The sequence below is a fragment of the Trichechus manatus genome, unplaced genomic scaffold, assembly GCF_000243295.1.
Source record: "Trichechus manatus latirostris isolate Lorelei unplaced genomic scaffold, TriManLat1.0 scaffold00190, whole genome shotgun sequence".
Lineage (NCBI taxonomy): Eukaryota > Metazoa > Chordata > Mammalia > Sirenia > Trichechidae > Trichechus > Trichechus manatus.
In genome coordinates this window covers 4,367,695-4,385,264 of record NW_004444126.1, presented here as the reverse complement: position 1 = coordinate 4,385,264, position 17,570 = coordinate 4,367,695, and the positions used below count along the sequence as shown (strand labels likewise).

The 17,570-nt window shown below is 49.4% G+C and overlaps 1 protein-coding gene across 1 annotated transcript; it reads left to right on the top strand.

Moving 5' to 3' along the window:
• Positions 1-9,197: 9,197 nt before the first annotated feature.
• Positions 9,198-17,033, top strand: CRYBB3 (crystallin beta B3). The gene is made up of 6 exons (XM_004387629.1): positions 9,198-9,244; positions 10,770-10,864; positions 12,542-12,660; positions 13,614-13,746; positions 14,608-14,750; positions 16,724-17,033. Exons 2-6 carry the CDS (start codon positions 10,790-10,792, stop codon positions 16,887-16,889), a joined length of 636 nt encoding a protein of 211 aa, XP_004387686.1. The 5' UTR covers positions 9,198-9,244; positions 10,770-10,789; the 3' UTR covers positions 16,890-17,033.
• The last annotated feature ends 537 nt before the right edge of the window (positions 17,034-17,570 follow it).

Below are 17,570 nucleotides of genomic sequence, written 5' to 3'. Positions count from 1 at the left end.
GCTGCAGCCACTGTGTCAGTCCATCTCGTTGAGGGTCTTCCTCTTTTTCACTGACCCTCCACTTTACCAAGCGTGATGTCCTGGTGGCATGCTGGTGGCAAAATGGTTAAGCACTTGACTGCTAATTGAAATGTTGGCAATGCGAACTCACCAGCCGCTCCATGGGAGAAAGATGTAGCAGTCTGCTTCTGTAAAGATTTACAGCCTTGGAAACCCTATGGGGCAGTTCTACTTTGTCCTCTGGGGTCTCTATGAGTCAGAATTGACGGGATGGCAACAGGTTTGGGGCAGCTTGGGGTGGGTGAAGAGGGCCCTATAGGGAGAGTCAGATAACCTGGTCTAGAGTCTCATGCACTTGGCCAGCCCTGCTTGCAGCTCAGTACCCACCTATAAAATGAAAGAGTGGAGATTTCAAAGGTTTTTGGTTTTTAGCTTCACCTATATTGTTCCAAATTTTTACATGGGGAATGTATTTCTGTATAACCTGTGTAATTAAAAATTAATTTGAAAAAAAGATTTAAAAACCTAGTGCATTAGCTATTCCCTGGTTTAGAGCGCAACTGACTTAAATCTTGAACCTCAGTTTTTGTATCTGTAAAATGGGCTGGCAGTGCCCATGTCACCGGGTGGCCCCAAGGACTTGATAAGAATGCACAGCAAGGGTTTGACCAAGTGCTGGGAAGCCCTCGGTGCAGGAGCACACAGCGCAGTGCTCTCAGACAGACACCCACCACCCTCACAAGCCTGGAGCCCAGAGGGCTCTGAAAACAGAGATTTTTCATAACCATTATACCTGGCTGGATATAATGCTATTTATACTCTATTTTTCCTACTTTAGATGAATATTCATACATTACACTGCAGGTATATTAGTGTGCTTGATTATGGGAGTGTTAATAAAATATATGTATCTAATGATATACATATATGTTTATATACATACATACATACATATACACATGTGTAAGTGTATCTCTTTATAAAACCCAGTTGCTGTTGAGTCAGCTTCGACTCATGGGGGTCCCATGTGTTTGAGAATATAACTATGCTCCATAGGGTTTTCAGTGGCTGATTTTTTGGAAGTAGGTGACCAAGTCTTTCTTCCGAGGCACCTCTGGGTGGACTCAAACCTCCAACCTTTTGGTTAGCAGCCAAATGTTTTAACCATGTACACCACTCAGGGACTATAGATATGTATTTATATAAAATAACCTCTGAAAAATTGCAGATTGCCAAACAAAGCTATGCTCAGTGGTTGGGGATAAGGTGTCTCGGACCTGTGTTTAGTCTGTGTTCAGTGCTGTACATGTGATATCTTATTTAAGCCTCCAGCAATCCTTTTGTGGAATGCGAGGCTCAGAACGGGAATTGGAACCCTGATCTGACCCTGAATTTCATGCTCATTCCAATGTGTTGGGCTGTCTGCACCCTCCTCACCCCACCCCTCAAAAAAATTAATCTTTTTCCTGGCCTGTGCCTTATGGGCGTGGCTTTCTTGGGGAAGGTCAGAGGGATTTCAAGGCCTGATCGTGGGGGGAGATGAGGCCACATGTTCCCACTGCTGACACCAGGACTGTCCCTTCCTGTCTAGGTCGTGGACGCCACCCATGCCTAATCAACAGAAGCCTTAACTGTCAGACGCCGAAGACGAGGCCACCCTGTTGCCATCCCTTCCTGCACAATGGTTATGTGCCTGGGCCTTCCTGTGGGTGGAGGATGCTGTCCAGTGTCCCCCTCCCCCCACAGGCCCCCCCTCGGATCAGGAAAGAAAGACAGCTCTCCCACGGCACATCTCTCAGACAGCACTTCAGGCCGAGAACAAAGCCACGCTTCCCAGAAATGTCCATGCTGGTGATTTTGTTTTTTATGCAAACATCTGTGTTTCTACCTACTTTCCACACCTTCAGCAGCTCCAGGAACATCTGTGTGAGGCTGGACCGTTTCTCTGGGTTCTGAAAAGCACCTGAATTCTGACGGCACCTCGTTCCCCCCACCCCAGGACAGGCCTTTCTTGAAAGGACATTTTCAAGGAAGGTAAAATCATTCGTTTTCTGCTATAATCCATGTCAGCACCACTGGATTGGAATTTTCCAGCAAACTCCTTCCCGCCTCACCCCGAAATATCCGCAGTTCCAGCTTCTGAGCACACCCACCCTCCTTCTTTCGAGTATATCTGTCCTCCCAGTGGGGCCGTGTGCATCACAGTTGACCTGTTTCATTGTACGACCCCTTCGTTTGCTTTTGAAGGTGATAAAGCAATAATTCAGCCAATTTGCTTTAAAATTTGATGTGTATGTATGTTTTGATGTTCAAGGACAGGAGAGATGTGTGAATAGTTTGTTTTGAAGCACCCAGTCACCTCAGGTTATCTTATCCCTATCCAAGCTTCTAAAAAATTTGTTTTAATTGTCATCCTTATATATATATTCCTGGCTGCTTTTCATTTGTGCTCTGCTTTCTGTGGGGTGACCTTTGTCCCTTGGCCTCAAGGGTTCACAAACTGTAGACCAGATGTTGGTGCCTCCACCACTCAAACCCCAGCCCAGCCCAGAGAGTCTCTCTCTTTCCGCCGAGCCTTTTTTGAACACTACCTGGGCTGCTGGCAAAGAGGAACCATTCTATATCGGCCTCAGAACAAACGCATACATGAAGGGTGTTTTTTGTTTCTTCCCACCTCTTTGTTCTCCCTCCCCCAACTCCACCCATCAAGTGCTTCTTTGGGTAGGAAGGATCTTGCTGAAAGCCTCTATCAAGAGGGGAGCCCCCCAGGCCAGGGGCTCTGAGCAGAAGTGCTAGATGAAGGGCAATGAATGAATGAAGAAGGATGAGGCTTGCCTTGCTAGCTCTAAGCTCATTCCCAGGAAATGCCAAGCCTCCGGGGGCTCTCTGCTCTGCCCTTCTGTTTGGAAATCCTCAACACCAGCCTCTTCCACCTCTTAGGTCCAAGGCTCCAGCAGACTCCTCAAGCATGCCCGGATGGCCCCCTGCCATGCATGTAGTTGCCACAGACTCTGTGCCAACCTTGCCTGGGAGACCCCCATATGGAGAGAGATGCCCATGCAGTTCACAGGGCAGCCCATGACTGCTGAGGGGCCTTGGGTCTGGGTTCCCTAAAGGATACATGCACAGTACTGGCCAGATACGGATGGTGGGGGCGCATGCCCCTGACTTCCCAAGGGGAAGAGGTCTCTCTTGGTCAATTCCATTATTTACAAATAGTGTCAAGAATGTCCGTCTTCTCCCTGGCCACCTCTCCAAGTCTCCATCTGTCTCCCCATCTCTTCTTTCTGCCTTTTCTCCCTTCCCCACCTCTTCTCTCCCTTGTGAGGTGGAGTGAAGGGTAGATAGCAGTCTTCCTTTTCTCCAGGTTAAGACGAACACTTGTGCCCTGGTGACTGATTGTGACTGAGCATCACAGACAGTGGCCGCAAGGCCCTGTCCACCCTGAGTCCTGTTCGCTGAACTTTGGCTGTGATACCAGTTGGTGGAGCCAGGCCGCGGCTCAGCCTTTTGCAACTGAAGTCCTCATGACTTTCTGAAGCCTAGTTGATCAACTAGGAAGTCTACTTGATTCGTTCTTAGAGTTCAAGTCCATGTTATATAACAGTTTTGATGTGGTGGTTTTTCAGGTCAATGGGATCCCTTTAGAGACCCTCTTCTAGTGTTTCAACCCTGTCTTCTTTTCTTGACTGCTGGCTTTCTTTCCTTCAGATGGGAAGGAACCCTTGTACCATCTCAGGTGTTGTGAAGTGTCTGGCTCTGTTTAATGAATTCATCCATCCTCACCATGGAAACTCTCAATTCTTAATTCATGTTTAGTGTTAATGAATTCATGTCTTCGCCCAAATAGACCTGACACGAAAGAAAAGAAAACCGCTTGAAAATGAGATTAGCCTGGGGGCTGTTTGCCTCACCTCTTGACTGGAAATCAAATCCATTTCATCCTTGGGTGGTTGGGCCATACGAGGTCCAGCCCTTGAAATCTGACTAAGGCAAACCCTGAAGAGTCTCTTCAGCTCCTTTTCTTTTGTGCCGTTTCATTTCCTCCAGCGCCTCAGAGCAGACAAGTCAAGTGGGTCAGGGATGACCCTCTTAATTCCGGCTCCTCATGACTTCTGAATCCCACTTACAGTCAGTGCGGTGATGTTAGAAGTGTCTGTGCCCTGGGAGCCTTTGCAGATACCTGGGCAAACGCATTATGTATTTCTTCTCTTTCTAAACCAGATGAGCTTTTAGGGGCTAAGCTAGAGGTTATATACTAATTTTGTGTGTTTGCCTGGAGCCCCCTTTGGAAATCTATCTCCTTTGAAACTAATTGAATATGCCTTAATTATTTCTGTGCAAATCAAGTCACCTGCCCCCTCCTTTCTCCTCCCCTGGGCCTTTGGTGCCTCTTAGATGGGAATCTTCCCAGAATGCAGATTCCTGTATATGTACAGTCTCCCTGTCTCCTGTTTGCACATCAGCATTTTGACAGCCGGTCTTTAGATAAGTCTGTATCTTTTTCCCCTCCAGTAAGCTCCCTTCTTCACGGTCCCTTGCCTAATGAAACAGAAGCTGTTGGCCTGTGAAATTCCATGGCAAGGCCTCAAAAGAAAAAAAACAGTGTTGTGGAGAATTACTCAATGCTGCCAGAGAAATTCTGGTGAAAGAGAAACGTCATGGTGTTTGGGATGTTGGGAGTCTCAGGTGACACTGGGCTGAAATTTCAGGTAGTCTTGGATTCAGGGAAAGGACAGTCAGGTAGGGATGTTTTCCAGGGCACGCAAGCCGGGTTGTATGTTTTCAGACAGACGCATTTTCCTTCGTGCATCCTGGAGAGTGAAGCATTCAGGGTCCAGCTAAGGCACAAAAAGAGAAGGGGACATAAGCTGAGGTCCTAACCCTCAGAGGCTGAGTGAGGGATTTGAAAGAACCCTTGGTGGGACTTCCCTAAAGGAGACCTCAGCTACTCCCACCAGTGCTGATAGTTGCCTGGTCAATTTACACTGATTTGTCATTAAGATGCCCCTTGATTGTTCTGGACGCTCAGCATCATCCTGTAGCTAAAAACCCCCAAGTGTGCTCTCAGACCACCTCCAAAATGAAATTCATTCTTAAAGGTGGGCCCAGCCTGTGGGGAATACAGAAGAAGGCTTTCCCATGGGAGAAGGCTGTCAAGCTAGCCTCATCCTCACCAGCTGCGGCTTGTCTGCCTCTATCCCTGTAGCCCCAGCCACATGGCCTTATCCTTTAACACAGGAAACCAGATTGCCGTTGCCTTTGTGTAAATCGGCATTTCCAGGTGAGCTTGGATGGAACTAGGGAGGCAGGAGAAAGGCTTTACCCATTGGGGAGCTACTGCTCCCACCCCCAGTTTGGATGTTTAAGCCGTGGCAGGTCACCACATTGACGGAGAGACATTCTGTAGCCTCTGTATGTACCTCCCCCTCACCCCCGCTTGATTCCACCATGTGTTAAAACAGGAAAACAAAAGTTCCATGGCCTCATGAGTCTGTGGGACAGGAGGGACAGGATCGAGATGGAGGGAGCCACTTAAAGCAGGCAAGACCCAGTCCTTATCTGCCAGGGCATCTGCCCATGGGCTTGGCCCTAATATCGAGTCAGGGGCCCGAGCTCTGTACTGGGAAGCTGCTGGGAGTCACCCCATTGGAACTTGGGGTGGGCCAAGGCTGTGGTAGCATAAAACTATCTGGAAGGCAAGTCGGCTTGAGTGTGCTGGATCTTGACCAGCCTGTGTCTCCTTTTGCCCCCACTACCCTCCTAAGATATCCTTTCTCTCATCTATTAGTCCATGCCAGGGACAGCGGTGGGGCAGGGAGGGGGCAGAAATCCAGGCTCTCTGATCAGGAAAGTCAGCCTGAGGTTTCTGGGAGTTCATCCTGGAAATCAACACCTCTCAGCCTCTCCCCCTTAACCTCCCCAAAACCCCCTTCTTAAATAGTTGCCCTTGTACCCCGCGCTATAACATCTAAGACTCAGACTGGCACTTTCTTGACAATCCCTGCTGGCATCACGCCTGCTAAAAATTGTGCCATTGTCAAAAGAAGAATTTGAGCTTCTTAATGATCTCATTCCACATCGCCTTATAGATCCTGTAAATAGGGGCTGGCAAAAATTATATATTGTGTTATGGAAGATATTTTGGACTGTCTTGTTTCCTAAATCATACCAGTTATTCTAGAAGTCATGGACTTTCCAGATGACTGTGAACCTCAGAATGCTTTGTAAGATGGGGGAGATACAGATAAATGTAGTATGTCTATTTTCCTAACCTTTCTTCTGGATTCTGTCCTTGGATATTTGAGTCACGATAGAAGAGGAACTCGAATTCTGTGTGTAGGAAGGTTCAGCCTCTTGCCTGCTGGTGTTCTTTGCAGTTGCCTTATGAATTCAGAAGCTCTAGAAGTCCTGAGTAGAAGGCCGGGGAAAGGGGGCACCTTACCAAGCCCAGAAAGCATCTGTAATCATGGGACTGATAATTCAGCTATAAAAACCTATATTTTTAAAGTCAAAAAGAAACAGGGCTTCCTGGACCTCACAGAGTATTGTATGTCTACAAGTACTTTTATATTTTATAACTGTAAAGAGGTTTCATATACACAGAAGCGCAGTCAGACATCTGGTTGACTGCATTAAAACAAGATGACCTTCGCATGTTCAAAGATGTTGCATTCAGACTATGAAAATAGAAAATAAAGCTTTGATGCAAATTGCATTGGAGAAGTTGGTGTGTCCGTGTATGACTGAATGGAGTCTCCCATGCCTGCAGGCCCTGCCCGTCACCAGCTGACCAGGTTGTACTCTTGTCTGGCCGAACTGGGGGCTGGGAAGTGGGAAGGTAGCTGGAATTCTGGGGGAGGATGACTGGCCATCACAGGAGAGCACAGAAACAAGGCAGGGGTTGAATCCTTGTTCTCTCACTTCCTGGCTGTGTAATATCTCTGAGTATTGGTTCTTCTGAGCTACAAAATGGGAATGATGATATTGACATTAGTGGGCAAATCTCAGCTGTCCCCTGGGTGCTATAAGTGGTTAAGCACTCGGCTGCTAACTGAAAGGTTGGCCGATCTAGTCCACCCGGAGGCACCTCAGAAGAAAGGCCTGGAGATCTACTTTTGAAAAATCAGGCATTGAAAACCCTATGGAGCACAGTTCTACTCGGACACACATGGTTCATCGTGAGTCAGAACTGACTTGGTGGCAACTTGTTTAGAGACATTTTTGGTTGGTGTAAGTGGGGGATGCTACTACTGGCATCTAGTGGGTTGAAGCCAGGCACGGATGCTGCTAAATATCCAACAATATACACAGCAGTCTGGACAACAAAGACTTGTCTAGCTTCAAATGCCCCTAGGGCTGAGGTTGAGAAGCCTGAGTTAAGGGAATATGGTACATAAAATACTCAGCACATTACTCCTTAGGATCCTAAAGGGTCCAATGGGAGGGAATCATCTGATACACTGTCCCCACCTCTGTCTTCCTCCTTGTACCCGTAGCGGGTGGCACCTTAATCCCAAGTAAGGGGTTGAAACCAATTCTGCTCTCCATAACCTTCAGCGGAATGTAAGGAGCCTTGGTGGTACAAGGGTTAAGCACTCGGCTGCTCACCAAAAGCTCAGCTATTTGAATCCACCAGCCGATCTTCAGGAGAAAAATGTGGCAGTCTGCTTCCGTAAAGATTTACAGCCTTGGAAACTCCTTGGGGCAGTTCTACTCTGTTCTGTAGGGTTGCTATGAGTTGGAATTGACTCAACGGCAACGAGTTTGGTTTGAATAATAGGATCCCTCAGGGAATAAAAATAATAAAATGACAGACAGTGTGCTGAGTGCTTTGCTTACATGGTCTCTCAATGTCTCAAGTGGAGGGAAGATTCTTCACTGACGGAGGAAGAGACTGGGTCTCTGAGCCCTCCAGTAACTCTCCGAAGGTCACATGGGTTGACCCGACGCCAGGGTCCAGCTGTCACCCCCAGTGCCCTCTAGGGATGTCAGGTAGTTGGGTTTTATGCTGACTCGAGAATGTTACCCCAAAACTACCAACAACGTAATAAGAAGACCCTGTTGTTTAATCATTCATTCCTTTGCCCGCTCATCATTTTATTTATTCAATAATTACTCACTAAACACCTATCACAGGCAAAATTTTACTCTGCTAGACAATTATTTTAAAAAAATAAAAACATGAATCTACAGCCTCCTCTCAACATCCGCAGATTCCGTATTCGCAAACCCACCTATTCGCTAAAAAATACGCCGCTAGAGGGCGCGTTCATAGCACGCGCATGTGTAGAGTGGCAAAAAGCTCCCAGGTGAGGATAAAGGCTGGCTTGGTATTCGCTAATTCTGTATTCACAGGAGGCTTTATAACTACCTCAAATAACCAGAATCGACTGTACTTTTTGTCATCATAAATAAGCAGACTGTCATGATCACCTTTATTTCTATTGTGGCTGAGCACTGGCCTAGAGCAGGACGTCCCCTCCTCTTCTCTGCAGGGTGACACCGAGTAAGTGACTTCACTTCTCTGAACTCAAGTGTCCTCATCTATAAAATGGAGGTCAGAATTCTTCCCTTAAAGGGGCTAGTGAGGATTAAACAATGCTAATAATGCTGGCACAACGCCTTGCACGTGGTAGATTTTCAACAAATGGTAGCCGTTCTTCGTATTTACCTTCTGTATGAAGACACAATAAAGCTTCATTTTTATCTGTTACAATGTTCTATGGATGGATGGGACACCCAATGGATGGGTTTTCACCCAGTTTGGAGGATATGTTTGGGGTGACCTGCCTTAAAATTTGGGCCACGTGGCACATGGGAAATTCACTTGGAGGCATCCTAAGTTTCCCTCCCGTAAGAACTAGAGCCTTTCCAAGGGTGTCATGCAACCCAGCAGGAAGATGGCAGCACCAACAAACCAAAGGGAAGGAGTTGAGGGCCACTGGAGAGCTGTACACCCTGATGCCTCTGCCCAGTGCTACCAGGCTTCCCACAAAGCCCATAAGGGGTCTGTGCCTCAGGAAGTCATCAGAGGCTGTGGCCACAGAGACAGGCACAGCCGGCCTCCGTATTGGGGTGAAATGGCCCGAATGGAATTGGGTGGACAGGGCGCTGTCTCAGCAGGCTGGGACGTGCTGGGCTGTCAGAAAGTGCCCATAAATAGGACCCCCCCCTGCAAGGGAAGTCACGTCTGCTGAAGGTCCTGGCTCCTCTGTTGTCCTTCCCAAGGCCACAGCAACAGGTTCATTTCTGAAGGGATGGAGGGCAGAGAGGCAAGAGCTGCCCTCACGGGCCGAGGCCTTGGTGGTTTGCGTGGGGCATGCATAGCTGGCCCTTGTAAAAGCCGAGGAGTCACCTGGGGGTTGGAGCCAAGCAAGATGACCCAAGACGGCCACCAAGCCCAGCCGGGGGCGTGACACCTGGGGACCCACACTGTCTGCATGTCAGAGGGTGGTGGCAGGGTCTGAGCCCTCAGACTTGAGCTTGGGGCAGGGAGCTTCTGAAGACTGGGCACATCTGAGAAAGGGAAGTGGCAGGGTTGGAGGCTGCCAAGTCCCCCGGCGCCTCCCCCGCCATGAACCCAATTTCCAGCTGAGGCTGGGCACAGCCTGACGGACAGCCCACAGGTCTCCCATGCCCGTGGTGAGGTCGGCTCCTGTGTGCACTGCTGGGCCTGTGTGCAGAGGAGATGGGCCCTCGGCTGTGCAGCCAGTGTGGGGGTACTGGGAGCTTGTGTGGGCAGCAGCTGGGTGTTGGGCATGGATGTGGGTGCTCCATGTAGCACTGTGGACGTCTGAAATAGGCGGGTCCAGCACTGTGAGAGAGACGAGGGAAAGAAACAGAGACTGTCCTGTGTGCCTGTGGGTGGGATGTGACCGTACAGTGACCATGGGAGCCCATGTGAGTGTGGGTGCATGTATGTGTGTGTGTGTGAGTGCATGTGTGTGTGTGTGTGTGAGAGTGTGTGTGTGTGCTGATAAACTGGAGAACAGTCCTGTGCGTGTCTGTGACAATCGTGAGAATCCTCCGATGTGACTGCAGGGGCCTATGCTGTGTGTCATTGTCCCCCATAATGATGAAGGTGTAACCGTCTGCCTGTCTCTGTGTCTCTTTAAGAGTCTGGTAGGCAGTAAGTGCTCAATAAATGTTTATGGGATGAATAACTGAATGCATGGAAACTGGGCTGGAGCAGGTGTCTGAAGACCTGGTTCCACGCCATGCTTTCTCACAATGTCTGTCTGTCTCTCCGTCCGCCACCAGTCTGTCGTCCCCTCCCTCATCCTGTCACCCAGCACAGGGCCTGGCATTGAGCAGGTGCTCATGGAATCTTCGGTGAATGAAGTGATGAGACAGAAAAAGCCTACAGTCTGGAGGGTGGAGGTGGGAGAGACCCCACAGAGGCAGCCCCCCATCCCCAAAGCCGTCCTCTGACCAGTTCTCTGCCCAAAACCCTGAGGCCCCTGTGTGGGGGGAGCAGCCGGGTGTAGAAGAAAGGGCACAGGTTTGGGAGCGGGCCTTACCTGACTGGGCCTCGGGGTTCCCCTCTGTAAGTGGAGAATCCTGCTCCCACTGACTGTTCCAGTCGCATGGCCCATAGTGGGTGCTCAGTAGATGTTTGTTGACTGTCTGAATGACCTAATGTATGTTGTTAGGCCTGAGTGTGTCCCATACTCAGCAAGGTTCTGCAGCTCGTCCTCAACTCCAATCACGTCAACACCCGGTTTCTCCTGGGTGGACCTGGTGATCTGTTATCCCTTGGTTTGAAGCCAGAAGTCTTCCTGGGGAGATGGCGGAGCAGCACGGAACACCAGAGCAGGCTGCAGCTGGCAAGAGCCACGGAGGCCTTGGCAGCGTTTACAAGGTACTGGGCAGGGAGGAGTCCAGAGGCTTCAGGCTCAGGGCCACCCCTGGGCCTCAGGGTGCAGCGACCAGCCAGGCAGCCCCTTCTGGAAAGAGAGCAGCTGCCCTCTAGCCAGGCGGGGCCAGAACGGTAGATCAGGAAACAGCTTCAACTGCAACCCCTCACTCCCATTTCTCTGCTGTCAACTTGCTTCTCTGCCTCTCCCGTCTTCTCCTTCCTCGTCTGCAAATTGGGGGTGCACCCCTGCACCCTGCCTGTCTCACGGGAGCACAGAGGGCCTGGAGTGCGAGGAGATGTGGCTTCAAGCTCCAACTCTGCTGTCTGACCATGGCCCACATTCCTGGCCTTCTCTGGACCTCAGCAGCCCCATCTTTAAAATGGGAACAATTCCCACAGTCCTCAGGCCCCAGAGTTGGTGTGAGAGCCCAACGTGCAGAGGGAGATGCTCAAGAAAGCTGAGGAAATTGTGGATCTGTGGATTCTGCCATGGGTGGTGCAAACGGTTAATGTGCTCAGCTGCTAATCCGAAGGTTGGAGGTTCAGTTCTACCCAGAGGAGCCTCAGAAGAAAGGCCTGGCAATCTACTTCTGAAAGTTGGCCATTGAAAACCCTATGAGTGTAGTTCTACTCTGATGCACGTGAGATCGCCATGAGTTTGGTTTTTTTTTTTTTTAACCCTTTCTAAACCATCCCTGGGGGCCTTAATTTGAGATGGCGTCTGAGGATGGCTGAGGGAATAAGTGGAAAAGGGTCATTCTGAGGATGTTTTGGGGCCTTTGCTGAGAGTGGAGGAGGCCAGGCAGGAGGTGGAGGGGAAGAGGAGCAAAGAGGCACCTGGGGACAGTGCAGGTTGGTCTAGTGACCGCTAAGGGCCTTGCAGCTCTGGAATGCCAGGGTTTGGCAAATTCCTGAAGCAGCTGCCCACCGGGAAGGTAGATGTCCCTGCCATCCCTTCCTACCTCCCTTTGTCACCTGTGGGCCATTCCCCATCCAAGCCAGTGGGGGAGAGAAAAGAGCCAGCGGATTTAAGTGGGGCTCCAGGGCCTCCACCTATCTTGCTGTGCAGCTCCAGGCAAATGACTTACCCTCTCTGAGCCTCTCTCACCCCTTCTGTAAAATGACCAGAGCAGAGTCCTCCCGGAACCTTCTACGAGGACAATTGTGTTTCCAGGGAGGTGAGGAAGGCAGAACCTTGGTCTGCCTTTGCAAAGCCCCTTCCTCCCTGGGCATGGGGCAGGCAAAAAGGCTCAACCTGGCGGTTGAAAACTGGTGCTTTATTTGTCCTCCGTAGGGTTTTTTAAACAGGGAAATTTCCCATTAAGGAAAATATGGATTTCTGACTTCTCTGGAAAAGTTGAGAACTTGGCCCACATTCTCTCATGGATTTTATTTCCCTCTTCATTCTTGGGTCACTTCATTTATTAGGTTCCCCGACTGGCCCCCGCCGTTACCTTGATTTGCCATCCCTGGTTTAGTAATTGAGACTCCTGAAGGCGTTTCTCACCGCAGCCACCAGGGGGCAGTGCAGGCCTGCGGTGGCGCGGGCTCTAGGCCGGTACAATGCAGAGCGGATGGAGCAACTGGTACCACCACTGATACCTCAACGGGGGAGGCTGGGGCTGGAGGCTGGGGCTGGAGGCCGGGCCCGGGTGGATTGCTCAGGATACTGCCCTCCAGGTGACCGTGTACGAGCTGGAGAACTTCCAGGGCAAGCGGTGTGAGCTCTCGGCTGAGTGCCCCAACCTGACCGACAGCCTGTTGGAGAAGGTGGGCTCCATCCAGGTGGAGTCCGGACCGTGAGTACCTGGACCCCCACCCCCTCCTCATATCTCGAGCCTTCTGGGAGCTCTAAATCTGCGGTGGGGTCTTGGGTAACTCCGTTCCCCTCTCTGGCCTCAATTTCCCCATCTGTAAAATAAGGGAGTTGAATGTGATTCTCTAAGAATTTTTCTAACTCTGTCTTTTTTTGGTAAATAGCAGGGTTCAGTGGAAAGAGACCAGAGACAGACCCCAGCACCTAGCTCAGTGCCTGACAATTGGGATTCAGTCATTATAATTTTAGTAATAATTATAACAGCTAAAATTTACTGTACTTAACATGTACAGTATCACTGAAGCCTCACAACAGCCCTATGAGAGAGGTACTATTCTTATTATCCCTGTTCTACAGATGAGGAAACTGAGGCCAAAGTGGTTAAATGTCCTGTCCATGACCACGCAGCAAGTAGGTGGCCCAGCTGGGCTCTGAATTCTCACCTTTGGATTGAAAGTCTGGGCTCTGGAACTAACCATCTAGGTGATCCTGGGCAAGTTGCTTCACCTTCTGGGCCTTTGTTTTCTCATCTGTCAAATGGGGATAATAATAGTACCTAGCTCAGAGAGATTTTTTTGAAAATGAGTGGAATGGTGCATATAAATAAATAAGTAATAATAACAACAATAAGTAAAGTCTGTGGAATACTCACTGTGTGCCAGGCATTGTACTAAGGACTTTTCTGACTGCCCTACCTGGAGGCCAGACATAAAATAAATTCTTAATAATGTTTCCCAGGATGCTCTCCTGGCCCAGAGTCTCAGACAGTTCCCAGGTTGCCCTAGTAGCAATTCCAATAATAGGTCCAGGAATCAGTAGTAGGGCTGGAAGGAGGGTGCAGGGTCAAAGGTCAGCAACTCTTGGACCCTTCCCACACTAGCCTTGACTCCCCCCTCAGCTACAGCAGAGGGGACCCAGGCCACTTTCCTCCCACAGATGGCTGGCATTTGAACGCAGGGCCTTCCGTGGGGAGCAGTTTGTCCTGGAGAAGGGGGATTACCCTCGCTGGGATGCCTGGTCCAACAGCCACCACAGTGACAGCATCTTGTCCCTCCGGCCTCTGAACATTGTGAGTACAGCTCCTGCCCACTTCTGGGGGCTCCTAGAAGCAGGGCATGCTGGGGACTGCTCAGGCAAGCTCATTTTACACACTCTGCTGAGAGTTTGGCCAGTGTGGACCTAACCTGGGAAAGATCCTTATATTTCTTACCCAAATAATTGTTTTAAGACAAGAAACAGTGACTAAGAATGAACTTGTGAACCCCTAGGGTTCACATCATGAATAAGCCACTATGGTACTGGGGCTTCCCTCTGTAACCCTACTGAAATCGTGAGCCACGTGGTCCAGTATCAGATCAGCATTGCTGTCAAAGAAATACAGTCCAGAAAATAACTTAAGACGCTAACTAAAAAGTATACAAAATAGCTCAAGTTCTTCACTTGCATTTCTCAAACACCTGAGAGAGACAGTCCACAGTGACACTTTAAAATGTCTTTCTTCTCTCCCACTGACTTTACTCACACTTTCTCTTCCTCGAAACACAATAACTGACTCCTCCTTAGAAGGCATGGAAGAGGGAAAGCTGGGAAGACTAAATCAGAATCCACTTTAATAAAGATAGAAATGCTCACACCTTAACACTGTCAGTCCTCTTCCTTCCTCTCTGAACCTCAGTTTCCCTGTCTGTAAAATGGTGGAGTTGAACGAGACCTAAAAGGCCTTCTCTTGGTTTAGACTCTGTGGCTCTAGGGTTCCTGAGTAGATCAATCTCTTGAGTCCTTTCCTCAGGCAATGGGTTTGGGGGAAGGGTGTGTGTGTGTGTGTGTGTGTGTGTGTGTGTCTGGTGGCTTGTTGATTCGTGATTCGAGTCTTCTTGAGCTCTGATCCCGGTTTGGGAGCAACTATTTCACCCTCTGATCTTACCTCCAGGGTGGTCCGGACCACAAGCTGCATCTGTTTGAGAACCCAGCTTTCAGTGGCCGCAAGATGGAGATAGTAGAGGATGACGTGCCGAGCCTCTGGGCTCATGGCTTCCAGGACCGTGTGGCGAGCATCCGTGCCATCAGTGGGACGTAAGGGACCCCATTCTTTTTGTGTGTCTGTTTTTCATAATTTCTTTTTTTTTTTTTTTATTGTGCTTTAGACGAAGGTTTACAGAGCAAATTAATTTCTCTTTCAAGAATACATATATTGTTTTGTGACATTGGTTGTCAACCCCACGATGTGTCAGCACTCTCCCCTTCTCAACCTTGGGTTCCCTATTACCAGCTTTCCTGTCCCCTCTTGCCATCTCATCCTTGGCCCCCAGCTGGTATGCCCATTTAGTCTAGTTTTGTTTTATGGGCCTGTCTAATCTTTAGCTGAAGGGTGAACCTCAGGAGTGACTTCAATACTGAGTTAAAAGGGTGTCTGAGGACCATACTCTTGCGGTTTCTCCAGTCTCTGTCAGGCCAGTAAGTCTGGTCTTTTTTTGTGAGTTAGAATTTTGTTCTACATTTTTCTCCATGTCTGTCCAGGACCCTGTATTGTGATCCCTGTCAGAGCAGTCGGTGGTGGCAGCTGGGCACCATCTAGTTGTGCTGGACTCAGTCTGGTGGAGGCTTTGGTAGTTGTGGTCCATTAGTCCTTTGGACTAATCTTTCCCTTGTATCTTTGGTTTTCTTCATTCTTCCTTGATCCAAATGGGGTGGGACCAGTGGAATATCTCAGATGGCCACTCACAAGCTTTTTAGACCCCAGACGCTGCTCACCAAAGTAGGATTTAGAACATTTTCTGTATAAACTATGTTATGCTAGATGTCCACTGAAACCACGGGACCTCATTCTTGACCCTTGCTCCTGCCCCTTCCTCTGGTCAGCCACACCTCTGGCTCCTAACAGAATCGCTGTTTGTGGCTTCTTACATAATTGACATTTCTTGCTCCTCCAGGTCTGGAGGGACCTTCACACAGCTGCTCCTCCATCAATCCTTGTTCAAAGTCCCCCTCTAGAACCCAAATGATGTGAATGTCCAATTGCTTGCACTCCTGGACTATTGAGATTGCAGGAAGCCTTGGCTCACAGGAAGTTTTACCTTTTTTTTTTTTTTTTTTGGATCAAATCAATTTTTTTACCTCCACCTGTCTCACTTGAGTCTTCACTAATATACCCAGGCCCTTAAACTGATTCTTGGCATTTTTTTTCTCCATTAACCACCCTGGTCCTTCTTACCAGGAGTTCCAAAATGTATGTAGTTCTCTATATGTGGCCTGAGTAGAACATAGGAGAGTAGTTTCATCACCTCCCTCCTTCTAGGCTTAATACCACAGTTAATGTGACCTTAGGATTGTCGTCCCCTTGGCAGTGACTATATTTCACTTGTGGGCTTGTGATCTGGGATTGAGCCTTGAGAGATGCCACCTCTCCCTGAAAATAATTCATTCAACAACTTTTTACTGAGCATCTACCATGTGCAAGATGTGGAGACACAGTGGGGTGGGGATTAAGAACGACACAGCCTCTGTCCTCAAGAATCTCACAGTATGCTAGGGAGACAGACAAGGAAGTAGGTATTCACAGTTCATTGTGATCAGGGCTGTCTCTGTGCATAGGTGGTCCTGGGAGCCCAGAAGAAGTACTTGTTCTAGCCTAGGGGAGTTGGGAAGCCTTCCTGGAGGAGGAGACATCTGAACTGAGATGTAAAGTATGGGAGTGAAAGAGGGGGAGGGATAAAGACGAAGCAAGGACAAGTGTTTCAGGCAGAAGGAACAGCACGTGCAAAGGCTCAGAGACAGCAGTTTCAAAGAAAGCAGGATACGAGAGGCTGGATTTTAGGGTGTGAAGAAGCAGTACTATGAAATGAGGCTTTTGTGAAGAATCTTGCGAGCATGGTAAGGAGTTTGAATTCATTCTGAGGGCACTGGGGAGCCAAGGAGGACGTTAGGCAAGGGGAGAGCATGGTTAGATGCTGACTTTAAAAAGCTCAGTCTGGCTGAAGGTGGGGAGACTGGAGGGGCAGGCCGACCGCTCTTTCCCCAACCTTGGTCCCTCCACTCCCCCATCGCAGGTGGGTCGGCTACGAGTTTCCTGGCTACCGCGGACGCCAGTACGTGTTTGAGCAGGGAGAGTACCAGCACTGGAATGAGTGGGACGCCCCCCAGCCGCAGCTGCAGTCCGTGCGCCGCATCCGCGACCAGAAATGGCACAAGCGGGGCTGCTTCCTTAGTAGCTGAAGGGCGCCCAGGCCCCAGCAGCCCCACCCGCCCTGAGGGACAGCAGGGGCAAGAAGAGGGGGCTCCAGGGCTGGGCGAGGGCCTGCCTGTCCACCATTCCCTGAACCTGCGCAATAAAGCCCGGGGTCGGTCCCCCACCTGCCATGGTCCTCTGAGTCGCTTCACTTCCTTATGAAGAGGGACGCGCTGAAGGGGGCTGGGGCTTGGAGGTTCCAAGACCCCCAAGAGAAGCTCTTTTCAGGTGGAACCACACACACCTCCCGCCCTAATCTTGTCAGCCTGTCTCTCCATCTGAATGTCCGTCAGTCCTTCTATCCATTGATCCTTCCTTCTTCCTTCCTTCCCTCCTTCCCTACCTTCTTCCTTTTCTTCCATCCACCCATCTTTCTATTCATCCTTCCATCAGTTCTTCCTTCGCTTTTTCTCTCATTTATCCATCCACCATCCATCCATCCATCAGCCATCCATCCATCCATCCATGCATCATCCATCCATCCATCCATCCTTCTATTTAGTCTCCCAATAATCCATCTATCCTATCTCCCATCCATCCACCCATCCGTCCATCTGTCTGTCCATCTGTCCATCCATTCATCTATCCATATAGCCATCCTTCCATTCATCCACCCTTTCTCTCTCCCATCCATTCATCTATCCATTTTTCCTCTCTGTCTATCCATC